The sequence below is a fragment of the Parus major genome, chromosome 1 (genome assembly GCF_001522545.3).
Source record: "Parus major isolate Abel chromosome 1, Parus_major1.1, whole genome shotgun sequence".
In the NCBI taxonomy this organism is placed as follows: domain Eukaryota; kingdom Metazoa; phylum Chordata; class Aves; order Passeriformes; family Paridae; genus Parus; species Parus major.
In genome coordinates, this window is record NC_031768.1 from 58,933,277 (window position 1) to 58,952,267 (window position 18,991).

The 18,991-nt window shown below is 36.0% G+C and overlaps 1 protein-coding gene across 5 annotated transcripts in view; it reads left to right on the forward strand.

The window, feature by feature from the left end:
- DGKH (diacylglycerol kinase eta) overlaps nt 1–18,991 on the forward strand; it is a 161,012-nt gene that overhangs the window by 105,041 nt on the left and 36,980 nt on the right. For 4 of the 5 annotated variants that reach the window (XM_015633234.3, XM_015633242.3, XM_015633251.3 and 1 more), the window contains 11 exons: nt 2,620–2,726; nt 3,810–3,935; nt 4,926–5,028; nt 6,714–6,876; nt 9,308–9,416; nt 9,721–9,860; nt 11,418–11,502; nt 13,870–13,955; nt 15,364–15,463; nt 16,698–16,971; nt 17,412–17,540. In XM_015633234.3, coding sequence (XP_015488720.1) covers nt 2,620–2,726; nt 3,810–3,935; nt 4,926–5,028; nt 6,714–6,876; nt 9,308–9,416; nt 9,721–9,860; nt 11,418–11,502; nt 13,870–13,955; nt 15,364–15,463; nt 16,698–16,971; nt 17,412–17,540 — 1,422 coding nt within the window. The remainder of the gene's footprint in view (nt 1–2,619; nt 2,727–3,809; nt 3,936–4,925; nt 5,029–6,713; nt 6,877–9,307; nt 9,417–9,720; nt 9,861–11,417; nt 11,503–13,869; nt 13,956–15,363; nt 15,464–16,697; nt 16,972–17,411; nt 17,541–18,991) is intronic. The other variant, XM_015633267.1, reaches the window with a different exon arrangement.

Genomic DNA, 18,991 nt, shown 5'->3' on the forward strand with positions numbered 1-18,991 from the left:
AGGTTTCCTGAGTAACTGGACTTTTCTCATATTTTAACTTTTATTGGTGAAGTAATAGCAGTTGATGTCTAGTAATCTGTCTCCTAGTTTTCCGAAAGATTTCAGATATCAGACTGATTCATGAATGGGATTCAGTGTAATCTGAGGCAAAAGAAGTTAGGTCATAGTGGTAACTAATATTGAGGTTTGATTACAATTTTCCTGTCTTTGCTTGCAAGTTACATCTGTGTCTTAAGGTTATTGTTGCTGGTGGTATTTAATGTTCAGACTAACATAACTCATAAACTCATATATATAAACTCATAACTAACATAACTTGTTAGTTATGTTAGTTATGAGTTTATAACATAACCTCATGATACTGAGGTTGCAGGGGATGTGACACAAAGAGTCTGATCTGAGATTTGGTTGGTAGGTTATTTACAATACTTAAAAAGCAAACATTACCTGTCACTTGCCATCTATAGAGTGGCTTCCTGCAGTTCTTCAGAGCCTGGGACTGATTTTCTCCTTGCCTTGTTGAGAAAGAAGCTGAATACAGGGTTCCTAAGATCAAGTTCAATCATATCTCAGTAGGGTTTGTACATCCTATTACTTTGTAATTTGTAATTTTCTATTCCCCTCATCCCTGATTTGTTGTATTTTGATCTGTGTGGCAAAGCAAGATCAAAGGCTTATCATTTATGAGTAGGGAGCTGAATTCAGTGGCATGTCTTCTCTGAAACATTCAAATGGTGAAAACTGCTCATGGTCCATCACTTGAAAATACAGCCTTTATTTCTGTGCTTCTGTGAGAGCTGGCTTCATTAGATGATTGGAACCAGCTTAGGTTGGCAAACACAGAGAGTGATGGTGAGTTGTTTAGAAAAAGTGAGTCTACCCTGTTAGTTGACAGTTATGGGATATTTGCATGCTTTGTGTCTGTGCTGGTCTTGCTCCAGTAGGTCCATGCCTTTCTTAGGTTGGGGGTCATTGACCTATTTGAGTGAGTCCGTAGGAAGACCATAGAGATATCAGAGGGCTGGAGCACCTCTCCAGTGAGGAAAGGCTGAGAGAGTTGGGATTGTTCAGCCTGGAAAAAAGAAGGCTTCGGGGTGATGTAATTGCAGCCTTCCAGTACCTGGAGGGAGCCTGCAAGAAAGATGGAGAGAGACTTTTTACAATGACAAGTAGGGACAGAACAGGGGGAAATGGCTTCAGACTGAGAGTGGTTTGGGATTAGATAGCAAGAAAAAATTCTTTACTCTGATAATGGTGACACACTGGTTACCCAGAGAAGCTGTGAACTCTCCATCCCTGAAAGTGTTCAAGGCCAGGCTGAATGGAACTCTGAGCAACGTGGTTTAGTAAAAGATGTCCCAGTTCACAGCAGGGGAGGTTGGAACTAAATGATCTTTAAATGTCTCTTTCAACCCAAATAATTCTATGATTATAGGAATTCTACTTTTTGAAATGACTGGGGGAGTTCCTGTAAAAGCAATGAAACTTTGTTTTCTTTCCTTCTCTTTCTTTCTAGAAAATAACAAAGTGAGAGATGAGCACTTACTTTCACACATCTCCCAGAAGTGAGGTTTGCTCTCAAACTCAGATGTTGCTTGCATAGTCCCAATTCACTTTTTAAATTGATCTGGCAATGGATCAGTGGAATTAAAATGGGAAATTTATTATTCACAAGACATTTTGTACCATGGCTTAATGTTTTTTAATGGTAGATAAGCAATGGGCCAAAGCCTCGATAATTTCCTGTCAAATATTTGTTTGAACAGAGGCTACTACTTCTGATCTTTTGGCTAGTTCTCATAAACCTTTAATGGTCTTTGCCAAAATAATTTATATAATGCACTCTAAATAGAATTACATCATGCACTTCCAGTAGAAGAAATACCGACAGTTTGGGTGCGTCAGTCTGTTTGGTCTAATATGGTATCATTACCTAGGCATATTAATTAAGTTGAACAAAATTCAAATAGTTATTAAGTTGTCAGAATGTCTGCCTAACTACACACTTGTGCTGGGTGTTCCAATTAGCAGATTTTTAACAAAGAATGCAGTAAAAAGTAAGGTTCTTCTTGATTTGATATAGGCTCTTGGAAAATTTTGTAATCCCCAGTATCCTGAATAAAAATATCACCATATAAACCCTTCACTTTCTCATGTTCTGAGATAAATAGGCCCAGCATGGTGCCCCAAAGGCATCTTTTGGGCAGAGAAGCAGAGCTCCTGATCTGAAATACTTTTGTAAAACTCCCTCCCATGACTTCCTGAAAAATTTAAGTCAGATATCTGAGTCATGTTGCTGGAGGATTGGAAAAGGCAAACTCATAGTTACACATATATTGTACCTTGCACCTGAAAAAATGGGGACTGATGTGGATTTCAGGGCACACTTAGCATGGGCTACAGCTAAGCAGTTAAACCCAGTTCAGAGAGTTAAAGCTGGAGCGATTATGAACTTTCTCTTTTAAATTGTTCTTTTAGTTGTTTTGTGTCGTGTATGCAACACTAAGTGACATGAACTTGGCTATTTTATGGGATGTCTGTGTTTAAATTTTTAAAAGGTGTGTATCACTGAAATACAGGAAATAAGACAGGATATATATGTTTATCTGTGTCTTGCAGTGTGTAAGTTTAAAGCACATAAAAGATGTGCTGTCCGAGCAACAAATAACTGCAAATGGACTACATTAGCCTCAATTGGAAAAGATATCATTGAAGATGAAGATGGTGTAAGTACTATTCATATTTACATTATTTTCCAAAGCTGTTTCTTTTTTAGGGAAAAAAAAAGCCCAACCACAGAAATATTGCCGTGTGACCCGTTGAAATTAATGGCAGGTGGCTATTTCCCTGAACACTGTTCAAGGATTAACATGCTACTTAGAGCAAAAGTTGTATTCCTAAATCACAAGACAAGTCTACAACTGTGGGCGCTAGACTGCAGATGTATTACAAGGTTTTAAAGGCCACATGTGGAAAAACTCTGCAGCTGGAGAATTGCTCCCAGAAGTTCCTACTGCTCTTAAGCACAGGTGGTTTTTCACACCGTTACCATGCTGTTTGGGCAATCTATTTTTTGTCCTCTTCACCTGGAGCAATTCCCCAGGAGGGCCGTTTGGAATTCACTGAATTGGGAGGGGTTTTGGTGATGAAAGCAGGAATTTCAAAAATAGCAGGAGAAACAGAAAAAGCTTTTGAGAGGTTGATTGTGATAAATGGACTATTTTTACAAACACAGCTGTGTATGAACCACGGGTGTGAAGCTTCTTCCTAGAAGGCTGGTACTAAGTTGAACACCTGAGTGTCCTGAGTTGCCCATGGTATTAATGGGACAAAGAGTGCACTGAGTAAAGGTTTGCACTGCATTTGGGACTGCTTTATAGAGCTGTGACTTAACCAGCCATGGTGAGTGGGTAAGTGAAGCAACAGAGGAATTCTGCTGTTCTGCCTATTTTTATGAATTTTAGGTATTTTTTATTGGTTTATGTCATGTAGTCAGCATAACCGAGTGGGAACTTTTTTGTGTGATGGAGTCTCTGGACTTAACTGCCCCGTTGTGTTATGGTTAGTCACTGCCATGAGTGAGACACCTTTCTTCAGGTGTCATGTTTTCTTCCTAGCATGTGGAGTGGTCCATTCATCGCTGTTGCCTTCTGAGCATCAGTATCCCTTATCCTGGCTGACCAGCATACCTGCTTCTTTGATGAAAGGGCACAGCTGTGAGAAATAGTTTGAATCCACCTATATTTGAGAGACAAAAGCCTTTAATTTCTCTTTCTGGGTATTTAACTCTAATGACTCCTTCTCCACAGATAGCTATGCCTCACCAGTGGTTAGAGGGAAACCTGCCCGTCAGTGCCAAATGCGCAGTCTGCGACAAGACTTGTGGCAGTGTTCTACGCCTGCAAGATTGGAAGTGCCTTTGGTGTAAAGCTATGGTAGGTGTGCTGAACCACATCCAAGCATCTCGCAGTTTGACAGCTTTATTGCTTGCCATTATTTTTGTTTTGTTGTTTCACAACCAGCATTTGGATTAAATAGGAGCAGGCAGCTTCTGCAAACTCAGGTCTCTCAAGCATTCAGAACTTCTGATGACTGTCCTACTTGCACAGTTAATTCTTAATACACCCACAGATGCAGCTTTTCTTTAATAGGTATCCAATGTGTTTTCTCTGCTTACTTCTAGCTGTAAACTGAATGTCCAGGTGCCTGCTCTTTACACCTAATAATCATATGTTACCTTCTTGTATTTCTTATAGTAGCTATTGCCCTATTAATATTTTAGTAATATGTTATATTAATATCTATTAATATTAATGTAGTAACTTGTTTATTACTGCAAAATCTTGACTTTCTCTTCTTCAGGGCAATCTGTAGGTTGCTGATTGAAATTCTCTAACTCACTCTTTCCCTAATATATAGTTTTCTCTTAATTTTATCAACTTGTCTAAAAAGATGTGTTTCTTATGTGAGTCAAAAGTTTATTTATTGTTGAAGCTTGTGGCAGAGAAGTGTCCAAGGCTCTGTGTGTGAGCAGCAGGAAATGATTGGCATCTCCAGAGCTGGCTTGAAATTTAGGTGAAATGCAGCCACCTCTGCATGTGCCTTTCTTTCCAATATCTGTGGAAGAGACCTTTACAATATGGAGTTTATTGGGCCCAGCTTTGGGATGGGGCAAGTGATTCCATTGAAAGGATAATTCTTATCTGCTATAGGGGAAGCTGAAGTTCTCCAAAATAATGTTTTCTTGAAATAGTGACGAGGCTCTGTGGTTGAACATTTGGGTTTTTTCCCTAGGTTCACTCCTTTTCCCTCAACCCCCAAATGTTATATATGAGTCCATTTTTGCTACATAGATAACATAGTATCAGTTGTATTTTCACCTCAAAATTCTGCTGAAGGAAAACAATTTTTTGTTTCTTTTGTAGGTTCACACGGCCTGTAAAGATCTGTATCCTCGAAAATGTCCACTTGGCCAATGTAAGGTATCGATCATCCCTCCAACAGCACTAAACAGTATAGACTCTGATGGTACGTAGTACTGTAGTGTGTTCAGTGGTACCTCTGGACTTCCAGTGCCTATTGAGATCCATGCAAATTAACAAGGCTAAAAATCCTTCTGCTGAGCAGGTGAATGCACTCGGCAAATTTAGAGAGAAGTATAATTTTCTGTGTAGATTTTTAGAGAATTATTGTATTGTCATGTTTTTTAAAGTTGCCCCAGCAGAAATTTTCTGCCCTTTTACTTATGACGCTTACAAACATTTCGAGTGAATGATCAGAGTCCTCAGATGAAGTGGGCTGATGCCTGCCTGGCATACACCACTCCTTCTGTGAGTTCTCAGATTTTGGGTAATTTTGTGTTATGCAGAGATAAGCTAGCTGAACAGCTCAGATCCAACAACTTTACCAGGCTTAAGAGAGGAATTGCTTCCGTAGCTTCTCTAATTTATATTTTTAAAATACAAGCAGCGTAAAAATCCTGCAATGCACAGATAAAAACCCAGAAAATGCCCAAAACTCAAAGATACTTTTTGGTGGTTCAGGATAGAGACACATAACAGTGGGAGACTGCATTTCAAGGCAGAGAGTGGATTTAAAAAAGAAATACCACAAAATCTTAACTGCTTTAATTTTATAGTTTGTGTTGATGGCAAAGTAGACCAACAATTTGAATGTAATTCAATGAATTTTTTTACATGAAGTTAGTAAAAGTTATTTGTATGCTGCAGATATTCACTCTATTTATTTGGTTTGTGGTGTCTTAGACATCATGCTGTCATTTATTACTCATGCCAGGAAGATTGTTCAATATGTGAAGTTAGTTTTCTTGGCATTTAAATTAATTAATCAAACCTTACTTGAAATTAGACATTATTATAATGTGGAATTAAATTAGCATCCCTTAATGAAATTTTTTATTTGTAGCTTTAGTATTTTTTTTAGTAATTGAAAACAACATAATAATTTTAATACTGCCGGAGACAAATGTCAAAACCTATACATGTGATGTCTGATTTTGAAGTGTTGCTGGGAAACCATTACCTCCATGGATGGTCATGTTAGCAACAACAGTGTCACATTAGTGCTTCTGACTAAGGACTTTGTAGAGAGCCTGCTGTAATTAGTTAAGACCTGCACTGTCTTTAATAAGCTTTGAAACACAGCTGAAGGTCTTCTGTTACACTACTTTATAGTGTAACCTCAGCCTGAAAAAAGGCTCTTACATGAAGTCTCTCCTCCTGGGAGGAACTGAGTACAAGTAACTTTTAAAATCTGTGAGTGCTCTTAAAAAGTTCAAACAGACATGAATGATCCAGTTCAACCCAGTAAAATTAAAGCAAAAGAAGATTGAAAACCAAACACTTGTAACTAAAATATATATTCAATTATGCGATAATCTGTGAAGATGAGATTTAAGAAGTATTCTAAAAGGTTAATAGCAGTTGAAAAATAATAAAGCTATTGTCTTCAGGATTTTACTAAATCTAGGCACTGAAAATACCAGAACCAAAAGGAAAAAAAATAGGCTAGTAAATCTTGGTTCAATTATGTTTTCCTTGCAGGACTAATACTCAGTTTAGCATTTACATTATGCATGATAAAATGTACTCCTTTTGTCCTTCATCCCTATCTTCCTCTTTCCCATGATTTCTTTTTGTGTTGTTCATATTAGGAAACCTTATTTATTTCATTCTTTCTAACTATGTTTACAGGTTTCTGGAAAGCCACATGCCCGCCATCCTGTGCCAGTCCTCTTTTAGTTTTTGTTAACTCAAAGAGTGGAGACAATCAGGGAGTAAAGTTTCTTCGTCGATTCAAACAGTCGTTAAATCCAGCTCAGGTCTTCGATTTAATGAATGGAGGACCTCACTTAGGGTAATGACCTTGGAAATCTTGAGCAAGCCTTTCCACAAGGGAATTAGGTGCTAAGTGTAGTGTTATATTCCCCTTGTTTTTTATAGTATTATATCCCCTTGTTGCTATAATTCTACCACAAATATCTACTCTGACTTCCTAATTAAAATCTAAGAGACAGCAGAATTTCAAAATAAATTCTGGTGCTTGAAGGGGTTGTAGGATAACATTTTACTTCTACAAAAGCTTGAAAATTCAAACCCAAAAGCTCTTGGCTAGCTTTGACTTCTGTAATCTGGTAAGGCTCAAAACTGCTATAAACGTTCAAATGTTTTCCTGTATCACAGGAACTTTGATTTTGGCTCTATACACAGTTGCCCAGGTGCTTTTCTTCCATTTCACATGCATAATTCTGATATTCCTCTGACCTTTTTGTATGTAGCTGTGGAATAAAACTATTGTCCAAATGTGCTCTGTATCTTAAAATTCTGAAGACAAATGTCAGCAGGAGGGGTCTGCAGTGGGTAATGAACAAGTACATGAAAAACTTTTCATGTGAAAGCCATATCCAAAATATGGTTTATGCAACATATGCAAATAGTCAAGAAAATGACCATCCCACAGAATTTGGAGCAAGAACACAATTAAAATCACCAGGCATTTCTCCCCAAAATCTAAGGATTGATTGTTGGAGAGATAGTGTTGGAATTTGCATAGTGGTAGCCACAACTCACGCATCTTTGCACATTCATGAAGATTAATTTGTGCCTATATTTCTGTTGCCTAACTCAATTCACACTCAGACATAGTGATGTGGTTAAATGGCCTAATAGTTTCAGTTACAGCAACTAGAAGCACTAATTTTTGTACTCTTGAAGACAAAGAATTAATTTTTGTACTCTTGAAGACAAAGAATTATATTTAATGATAAAAAGTAGATGAAACAAATCCACAAAAATTCAATTCAAGCAGTGCATAAATAATACAAATATAATCAATTACAGCTGTGGATTATAATAATTGATACTGTGTGTTATGGACATGTCATATCGTAACTCTTTGAATTGTAATATTCTTTTCATTATAACCCTGATAATTTGAGTTGAATCTAAGTCACTTTTAGCTAGCATTTTGTATGTGTAATTATAATGTCATATAACATTTGTCTTAATTGATTAGACAGTCTTTGAAAGGAGACAGTCTGAAAAACATGTTTGTAAGTTCCCTTCCTACATATAGCTCTAGCATGGTTGAGGTGGCTCATTTTGATTTTGCACAGAAATTGCAGTTCATGTTGGGTTCTTTAAGTACTCCTCCCAGAGTTTCCAAGGAGAGGAATAATTTAGCAGTTATTCCATCACATCAGGTCGCACTTCTTTCTTTCTAGCTGATCTAAAAAACAGAGGTGCATTCTATGAGACAGTGTATTTCTAGGGGTTTTCTCCTTTTTCTCAGGATAAGATAAATTGCTCTGGTATCAACTTTGTTTCCTCTTAAATATCTGCTTCTTTTGTTCTGAATAGGTATGTGCCCATCGTAATCAAGTGACATTATTTTCTCTAGAAAATATACAAATGCTTCAAAAATGTTTCCTTTTAGAAATGGTTCAGAAATTATTAATATTCTGGAAAATAACATGCATTAAAAATAAATATATTTGTTTTTAGTATTTTAAGAGTTCATATTTCCAATTTCTTATTTTTATTATTTATTTGTTTTTAAAGTCCCTGTTGTTTTTACCTCTTGGCTGTTTCTTCACATCTCATTCCTGTTTCTTCTATGTCTCACCTTTCTGCATTTTCTGTCTCTCTTGTCCTCCTTTTCTGTACTGTCCAAATGTTATATTCTGGAGGTGTTAAAAGTCAGAGAACAGGAGGAAGACCAATAGGTAGCAAAGCAGCATATGGCTTTAAGGATATAATATGAAATACTTGTATTATTTTTTCTTGTATTTTTGTGATCACCTTATGTTTAAGAATTGCTCTCAATGGTCCTTACATTTAGTTATCCCCCTGCTGACAAAAGCCCACTTGTATTGTGGAGCACATCCTGTCATTCTGTCTTTACCTTTTCTTGTGAAAAATCCCCAGTGGTGCACTATGCTTCTGGCTGAAGTGAGAAGCATGGAGCAGTGGCAATTTTATCACTTAATTTTTTAAAAAATATTAATAAGATCAATAAAATTGGATTTATAAAATCCTGAAAACAATATCAAGGGATTTTTTTAAATAATAACTTGGCATGTTATTTATCAGAAATGTCAATATAAGTGGAATATACAGTGACAGATGGGCTGCAGATAGGTTAATTAGGTAGATGGTTGTATCCCCATACCCCACAACAATAAAAGGATCATAAAAATGCTGTGTATAATATTTTCTTGTAACAATTGCTAATGAATGTCACTGCTCTCTTGCTAATGGATGTAACTAGCTCTGCATTTTCTCTGCAGTTTGCGATTATTTCAGAAGTTTGACAACTTCAGGATCCTTGTGTGTGGTGGCGATGGAAGCGTGGGTTGGGTCTTGTCAGAAATTGATAAGCTCAGCTTGCACAAGCAGGCAAGTGTGCATATTTACTTTCCTCTCCTAGACTGGCTAGGCTTAATTTTGTGTGCTTACCTTTTCCTTGGCTTGGTTATTTGTTGTATCTCTGTGTATGAGGTAAACTCAATAGTTACTGTTTAATGAAGGTTTTCATGGTTATAAACAGGATGAATTGTAGCAGAATAGCACAATTTGACTTTCAGCCTTTAGACATCATCTATGAAAGTAACATTTGTTGATTGAAATAGCATGCATTTGTAACCATTTGTATTTTCTTTCTAGTTTTCAATAGTAGATTTGTTCCTGTGTTGTGTTTCAGTGTCAGTTGGGAGTGTTACCTCTTGGTACTGGAAATGACCTTGCTCGTGTCCTTGGTTGGGGAGGATCCTGTGATGATGATACACAGCTTCCTCAAATTTTGGAAAAGCTTGAACGAGCCAGCACAAAAATGTTAGACAGGTAAAAGTAAATGTGCTTATACATCACTTACAATGAGATTTAAATTGTATTTATTTGGGTTTCCAATGGCCTAAAATCCATCTTGGAGACTTGGTGTTCGGTGGGTTTTGGTTAAGTGCAGGTCTTAATCATGAAGGAAGCTGCAGTTGTAATTGGGACAGCCCTTTAGCCTGCTTTTTAAGCTAAAGAGTCAGAGGGATGAATGGTTGATGGAACTGGGAAGTGTGCTGTCCAAACATGTTCAAAAGTTGACAGCAGATATGCACATTGCACAGTTGAAGGACCTGCATAACTGCCTCTTACAAGAAGATATGATCATTAAGAAATGGTGTCTGTTCAAAACTGATTTGAGCAATTTTATGGACTCTATGCATGCTTATTAGACACCATTAATGGTTGCATCTTTATTTAGAAAACAATTGAGCTCTCTGTCCTTGGATGTGAGGAAAACTCACCTTGAGTGCTTTCACCCTTTCCTGAGGCATCAGCTGTTGACAAGATGCTGGGCTAATTGGATCCATGACTAATACTTCTGTTTGAGGCTTTCTCTTTGTCAAAAAAATGAGATCTTACCACTCCTTGTTTCGTGCTATTTTCATCCATAAAGGAAAGCAGCAATCCCTATTTAAAAAAAAAATCAGACATGATGATGGTGATGTTGTTCCAATGTAAGTCTAGCACTGCTTTTGAGAGGAGTATTTCTTATGCTGTTCCTTTCTCTCATGAGTGTTTCTGTTCTTGCTCTAGTTACAAAACACTTGAATGTCATCATAAGGGATTTTACTTTAGGTTATTTTTATGAAGTAGAGAAAAAAGCCTTTTTTATTTTAAGCTTTTCTGCAGACTACTTGATTGCTTTACTGCGAAGTATGTAGAGAAATGCTTGTTACTGATCCTCAGATTCTGAACAACTTGTAGATTAAATCATGTTTCCCTTTTTCTGTAGTGAAAAAATCCTCTGTTTCATTTTTTGGTCTAATTTCAGTGGACTTGCTCCCAAGGCCCATCTGCAGTGATTACGTGTTCTTTTCAGCAGACTTTGAAAGATGTTGTTGCTATTAGTGGTTTCATACTATCTGTGCTGTCAAGTGCTGTCCTGTACCAGACAAAAAAATATATATATATATGTCAAGGAAGACACTTCATCATTTGCTTTTTCATGCTGCCTCCTCTAGTTGAGATGGAATGCTAATGTCACCTTAAAGATTTTTCTTTAGGAAGGTGTCTAGTTTCCTTTGACTTATGTAGCATGTTTGCACAAATTCTTTTGTAACGTGAATGGTTTTGTTCCAGAAAATCTTTATTGCCTATACTGAATGACCCATGTATTTTTTTAACAAATGAGACTGATAGTCAAATCACTAAAAATAATCTGAGCAATAAAACAAATAATTACCTTTAATCTCAGTTAGGTCACCCAATATAGTTTACAACTACAAATTAAGCTGCTTTTTTTTTTATACATAGCTATTCTGTGGTGTGACAATGAATTTTCTTTTTGTTAATATAGTAGAGAGAATGTAAAACTAACAGTCTGGAAACTTATGTTTCTTTCAGGTGGAGTATAATGTCATATGAACTGAAATTACCAGCAAAGCCTTCTATTCTTCCTGCGACAGCAGAAGAGTCAGAGGAGTGCCAGGTGCACTTTTACTTTTGTTTTGTTGTTTTGTGTACTTAACTTGGCACTCCTGGGATGTCAGTAGCCATAACTGAAGCATTTGTGTGAAAAATAGGTGTTTTGAGATCTTGTAACTGAACTAAGGCCTTTTCTTGCTGTATATCTCAAGCAAGTAATGTTTCCAGTTCTGTATTATTTGCCGAGAAGGAATGAAGAAAAGGAGTCTACAGCAAAGCTTTCTGAAAAATTTCTTCCTGCATGTATATGTATATTTTAATATGTATGAGAAAGCTTATTTATGTATCATGTTAGACAAGAGTGTAATGTAGTGTCATATTATTATGTGATATAATAATACTATATATTTTAGATAATTCTTACATGTTATTCTATATTATATAGAATTTTTAATATAGTAATATAATAAAGTGCTATATTACTGTATAATAATATATATACTATGATAATATACATAATTATTTGTAAAATAAGGTATTTTTTTAATATATAAAAGCAAATGTCTGCTATGTTGAGTTTGGATTAAGCATTGAAAAAAAGCCCCCAGCATTTTGGAGGCAAGGGCTGTATTCCTAAAGACAGAAGATTTTGCAGCTTGAGTTTGATCAGGTGATATCGCCCAACTTTCTCTTTGTTCTTTGAGAGAGCTCAAAATCCTAAGCTTCATCAAAGAAAAGCTTAGTCTGTCTTCCAGACTAGAATTTTGCTTGTACTAGCTGATGAGGTTTCAGTTTTGAGAGAGGGAGATGCTTTAATCAAATTAATTGGCATGAAAATTTTGACTGAAAAGGAGAAAATAATATATTCCCAAGAAAGTTAATGCATATCAACTGTAGCTCAAAAGTACTTGAGAAGCCATAATTAATCAGCAGTCTCTTGAACAATTTAATTATTCAGGCTCTTTTAATTGGCAAGGAGGTTATAACCTTTGATGGATTGCTGGATAAAGAGATGCAAAGAGGCTGAGATTTTAAGGGGGCTGCTTTGCACACAGCTCTGCTTCTGATGTCAGCAATGCAGATTAAGGCTTTATCACCCCTAATTTTTCAAGACAGTTAAAATTTTCAAGTGTGTCTTCATCATCATTTTGTTCCAGTTATTTCTGGCTTTGAAACTTTTTTTAGCCCATTCTGAAAATGGAAGGAACTGCTTGCTCATATAAAACTTCTTTTTAGAAAATGTATTCTGTAGGCTATAATACCTGTCATTACTTGAGTTGGACAAAACTGTTTGATTTTGAGTACCCTGTTCAATATCTATTTGAATGGGGTTTTTACATTGTTTACTGAGTTAAGCTATTTCAGAAAAAAAAAAAAAAATTAACCTTATAGTAGGTGTTGGATTATACCACAGTTTGCAAAGCAAATGGAAGTACGTATTTCATTCGTTTTATTTTCCCCTCCCTTCCTCTTGCAGTTTCTGGAGACTAATTCCACTTGATTTCCAGAAATCTTGTACTGATGTTTGAAAAACTAGTTAATTCTTACAGATCAGGTGTTTATATTTTGTTTTCTCCTTTGAAATGAAAACTGATTCAATGTCAGAGTCCTACAATGAAGGCTGGGTTTTAGGAGAAAAAACTGAAGTGATATATCTGTCTGTCCAAAATAAATAACAAAAGCATTGTAAGAGATTTCAAGAGATTCTTAAAGGGAGCTGTTAGAACTGCATTTATTTTTAGCTTTGGATTTGGACTTTTGTTAAAATTTTCTTTTAAAATTGGACTCAGAGCTATTTTGAGATAAGATATGGTGTGTGAGGATTCATTTTTGATCCAGTCCAAATATTTTCCTTAGTATTTTTTAATTTGTAATTTTTAATGTTCTTGTAAAGGCTAAGCCCTAAATGGGTTGCTCCTTGAGGATTGGTTTTTGATAACATTATACAAATTTGGCAGCCTTTGTCAGTTGTGGTTTGTGAGGTACCCCCTGTCCGTGAGAGTCCACCTGACAGTAAAGTGAAAATTCCAGATCATAACTGCAAACTTTAAATTTATTCTTTTTCTCATTGAGCACTTTATTTGAGGAAAGCCTTACTTATTTTAGAAGTAAAAGATATTAGATTATAATAGTGTAGGTTGTTATGAATCTGAGAAGGTAAATTATTTTCTGCCTCACAGACTGATTTTAGCCTAGAAATAATGTTTTCTCTACAGTAGGAAAAGAATGGTGGAGCAAGATCTCAGATGCAGTCCAACTTGGAATATTTAAAATCTAGTACATAAAATACAGTATGCACATAGAATCTTTGTTGCCAGACACTTGGTCTTGTATTAGATCTGAAATGGAAATCCTGCTATTTTTGAGGTGTTTAAACCCACTACTTGGTGTTAAACTGCTGGAATGAAGTCTCTTTTCTTTCTGTTTTCAGATATCTGCTTATGAGGATTCAGTTGCTGCTCATCTTGCAAAGATTCTCAATTCTGATCAGCATTCAGTTGTCATATCATCTGCCAAGTGAGTCAATTAGTTTTATGTACTATGTGGGGGATAAATTCCCCATGTAACATCATCACCATAATAGCATTCTGTCTAAGCCTGATTTTCTTATGGATGGCCAACTGGCTTGGCTTAATATATCTTGATTTATGTCTTTTAGAGTGGATTTCTTTTCTGCAAAATTTTTAGATGGTGCAGTTGTAATGGATGGCTTCATTCTAAATTAAAGCAATAATCACACATTATCTATATAAAATGGTGTTAAATCATTCCAAATCCATGCGTGGCTTAAATATGAAACTAAATAATGCAAAGATGTGATCTGCTTCACACTGCATTCCTTCTGGCTATTTGTTGTAATGCATATGTTTAGAGGACAAACAATTTCATCAGTGTGAAGCAGAACTTCAGCTCAGGTAGCTTTGCTGTATTCCAGTCTATATCAGTTCAATCAATACTGATCTACGATATTAATGGGATATTTTCCCCGAATTGAAACATCTTGAAATGAGAGAAATTTGGCAAATCATGGACATAATCTGAAGTCAGAGCTGTTCTGTGTATACCTTCTCTATGAAAAAACATCTTGCGTTTTGCAATATGCAAAAGACTACTCATGGAATCTTTTAAAATACATCTGAATAGCATTACATCTTTTTTTTTTTTTCTTGTAAAAGCAAGTTAACAAAATTTCATTTTTAAACTATATATAGCATATGTAGAAGATAAAACTGCAGGATATTATTAACTCCAGATTCTAAATTTGTTCTGTACCTTGTTAAATCTGTTTAATTTCTGTCAGAAAAATGTCAACCAAATGAACAGTACTAAGCAATTATTGGCACTTCATTAGTAAGTTTGCTGTCTGTCTGCAGTGCAGGTAACAAGAACCAAGTCTTTTTCTGATTTACACAGTGAAAATTCATTGCAGCCACTGTAGTTTGCACAGATAAGCTTCAGGGTTGGTTCAAAAACACGAGCTGTGCAATGGGCATGTATGTGGCCATATGCTTTCATCTAAGAAGTGCTCCCTTAAAGTCAGTAGATTTTCTCCACGGCTTTTTAGCTCCAACTTTGCATGGGAAGTTACCAAATTGAATGCAAGTTTGCTAAGGTCTCTTGTAGGGAAAGTGTACAAGCAAAGGAATGGATAAAATAAGTCATGTTAATTTTAGGTAAGAGGCTGAAATACAATGTATGCCAAGGCTTAAGTGAAAGAGTTCTTATTTTAAAGCTTATCACTTCGATTTTGGAAGCTATTGAAAAGAGTGTCATCTGATTTGCAAGTATGATCATGGAGTTCAGTTTCCAAAAAGAGTGATTTATAACGGTGTACATAAAAATAAATTGCTGTAAGAATTTAATATTCAAAACATACCTATTTTATTTCATTTAATTTATTCCCCTCTCCTTTTTTTATCTGAAGAATTTTATGTGAAACTGTAAAGGACTTTGTTGCCAAAATAGGGAAGACTTATGAAAAACCAACGGAAAATGCAGAGGAAGCTGATGCCATGGCCATTAAAGTAAGACTATGACTATGTTCAGGTTTAAAGTTGTTGGGTTCTTAGAGTTTATAGCTCATGGATGTTTCATTTTCACATTGCTCTAGAATGCCCAGCTTGGTTTTCATTTCACCCAGTCACTTCAAAATTCTTCTCTTCTTACTGCATAGAGTTAATTATTTCCAAATCATCTTTAAACTCTGAGATCCCTTTAAACTGTTTATACTTTCTTTCTTCATAAAGGATAAAGTTCATGGTAGCATACATAGACATAAAAGGGTGGGTTTTTTTGCATTAGTTATACTTCTAGGGATTAAGTTAGCTACAGGAAAACAGTGGGATAATGAAGAGTATGCTGCGAGAATGAAGGGGAAGCAGACCACAATGTTAAAAATAGTGGTTTAAGCTGCAAAATACAGAGATCATGTTACAAAAACATTGGGAAAGAAAACAACAGTAGGATTTGGTATGAGACACAAAATTTACATGAGCTGAAAAGAAGAAAATAAAGTCCTTGACAATACCAGAGTAAGAAAATGTACTTGCTAAGTGGCAATTTGTGGTTCATGTTTCTATCCAATGCACATTTTAGAAAATTAGTTTTTAACCATTTCAAGGCTAGAGAGTGCTTTCTCTTAGGCTCAGAAAATCTTTTTTTTCTCTGTGTACCTAGAGAGAAAAATTACTTAGTGTTGGGGAGAGGCATTTGACAGTGTCTGATTCTGGCTTGAGCTGCTTGCTCTGTGACAACTCACTTGCTCAAATATACAGCTGAATGGCAAGAACAGCCCCATGTGTCTCAGTCTAACAGCTGATAGATACCTCTCAAAATTAGGGCACTGAACACCCATGTATGGCCAAACTTCTGATGGTTTTCTGTGCTGCAAATCATTGCAAGAGGAGTAGGAGTAGGATGTAATCCGTGCAGTTATGGGGCAGGCTGAGTGTTAGATTCAAATAACACTCATTAGCATGGAGTGTTATTTGAATCTAAGTGTAGGAGGTTTTTATTATAATTGCTCTAATCTGGTTGAGTGTCACGGGGTCTGCAAAAAGCCCATGCAGACCTACTCATAATCTGACATTCTGAAGTGTTGAACCTGGGTTTGGATTTTACATGAGGAATTACATAGACACTAAAGACACCTACAGTTTCAAATATAATCTGGTGTTGTATTTCCTGAAAATATTCACATGTTCAATGTTGAATTTTTTTTTTGATTGACGTGTGTGTGTCTTTTCTACTTTGTCTTAGTGCTCAGAGTTAAATGAAAAGCTGGACCTATTGCTCCAGGCTCTTCACACAGAAGCCCAGGCTACTCCCATTCTCCCAGGCATTGCTCCTCCCATTGTGGAAGAAGAGCCAGAGGAGTTCTCAAGTGAAGAATCCTTGTCTGAAAGTAAAGAGCAATTAGCAGAGTGTGTCTCGAAATCTTCCCAGAAGCTCTTCAAACCAAGGGAGCAGTTAATGCTCCGAGCAAACAGCTTGAAGAAGGCTGTGAGGCAGATCATTGAACAAGCTGAAAAAGGTGCACATCAGCAACATTTTGATCCAGACCAGTAGAATAGGATAGGATAATGATGTTTGTTTGTCAAAATGGAACAAGTTTTCATTATAAAATTTGATTTCTATATCCTTACATAGATAAAATTATGTGCTTATTACAAGCTGCAAGGAAAAGAAATGCAGCTTATTTGAATGTTGATGACTGCATGTGTGAATACTTATGTATGTATGTGTGTGCACATATAGAAGTACATTTCTTTTAACTATTAGCCTCCACAAAATGAAAATTTCTGACAGTAAATCTTTATCGACTGGTAAAGACTTGACTGACTCTCACTGAATTGACGATAGAACTCTCTTGTTGATATTTTAAAACTAAAAGCTACCAAAAAAAGTGCTTATTTCAGTGTATGCAGTTTTTCTTTAGAATCTTTGAAACTTTGTCTTTTCTCTGAATAACAGTTGTGGATGAGCAGAATGCTCATAGTGAAGAACAAGTGAACCAGTCTCCAGTAGAATACAGCAAAGAATTGGATGAATCCAAAGAAGAGGAAAAAGAGGAAGATACAAAGGAACTTGAGTCTCCATCAAGTGAGTAAATTAGGAGTAAAATAGAAATTTTTCATCTCTTTATACTTGTATTTGGAGCATAATTGGTTCCATTATTAAAAATACTAGCATCCTATTTGACTGGAAACTACTCACAAATTCTAATAGATTTGAATAAATTAAAATTAAGGGAAAAATGAGGGAAATAATAGATAAGCAGTATTTTGGAGTGTATTTACAAAGCTGAGAAGACACTTCTTGGGGAGAGAAGTGCCTGAATTTAATCCAGTGTTTACCCTCACCTTTCTACATGAACCTGAGCAAAGAGCCTAGGTGGTGGTGGCAATAGCATGTCTCAGTTGCAGACTGAGATTCTCAAGCTACATAGAAATTTTAGGCAAGATGCTTCTTAGCAATGGAAATTTCAGTCATTTCCATATAATTAAAATGGACAGTGATGCATGGCTGGTGAGGTGACAAGATGATCTGTGAGTCATAGAGAAACAGTGGTAGCTGGTAGGCAGCAAAGCCCATCCTCTAGATACCTGGTGAGCAACTTCTTGGGGCAAAATGAGAAAAGTATTTTGGGATTTGCATCTCCTTTTTTCACCCTAACCCACATTAAAATCTTCAAAAGCTGTCCCCATAAAGCTCTGCTCTGAAGCTGGTGCCTGTGTCCGTAGCTTCTACTTTGGAAATAAGACACTGGGATGTTGGGGCTTCTGCTGGCCCTGGATCTCATGTTTTCTCCAGAAAGGCTTTCTCCAGTGATTGTCTCCTCACTGGTCCCTTTTATTTTCTCTTGGTTATAGGAATCATGTTGCATGTTGGTTGTCTCTTTTCAATAGTAGCTCATAGAGGATGCTGGCCCTACAAATGACCAAATCCTACTGTCAGAACTGTATAATAAAGATATACAGGTCTAGAAATTTATTGAACTCCTTGTTTCTTGATGGTATAATTTCTGTACCTAATGGGGAGCTGTATTATTCTGTCACCGGACAGTTTAAGGACAAAGCATGAAACATGAATTCAATTATCTGCACTGAAACATCAGTTTTACTCATTAAGGCTCTGTTGTTTTTATCAGAGCATTCACAGCAAAAGTTTATCTTTATTGCAGTCATTCCCGTGAGTCTCATCTGTCAAATAAAGAGCAGCTGCTCTGCTGATTTTCCTATTTAATACAACTGCCTTGTTCACAAGTACAGAGAGAGAGCACAAGAGAAAACAGACTGTGTGAACAGTGTGGGGAATTTTTCAGTAGTATTATGAAAAATGAACGTTAATTTTGTTCTGAGTATTATATTATACCCTATGAGGGTCTTTCTGGTCATTTAATGAAGATAATGTTTTTCTATATGTTAATACCTTCATCTGAATATTTAATAACTCATAGATGTATTTATGACTATCATTAGATATCACTTGCCATTTTTATTCGATTTTATTTTTTGACATTATTACAGTGTTTTATAATGCATAGATACAAA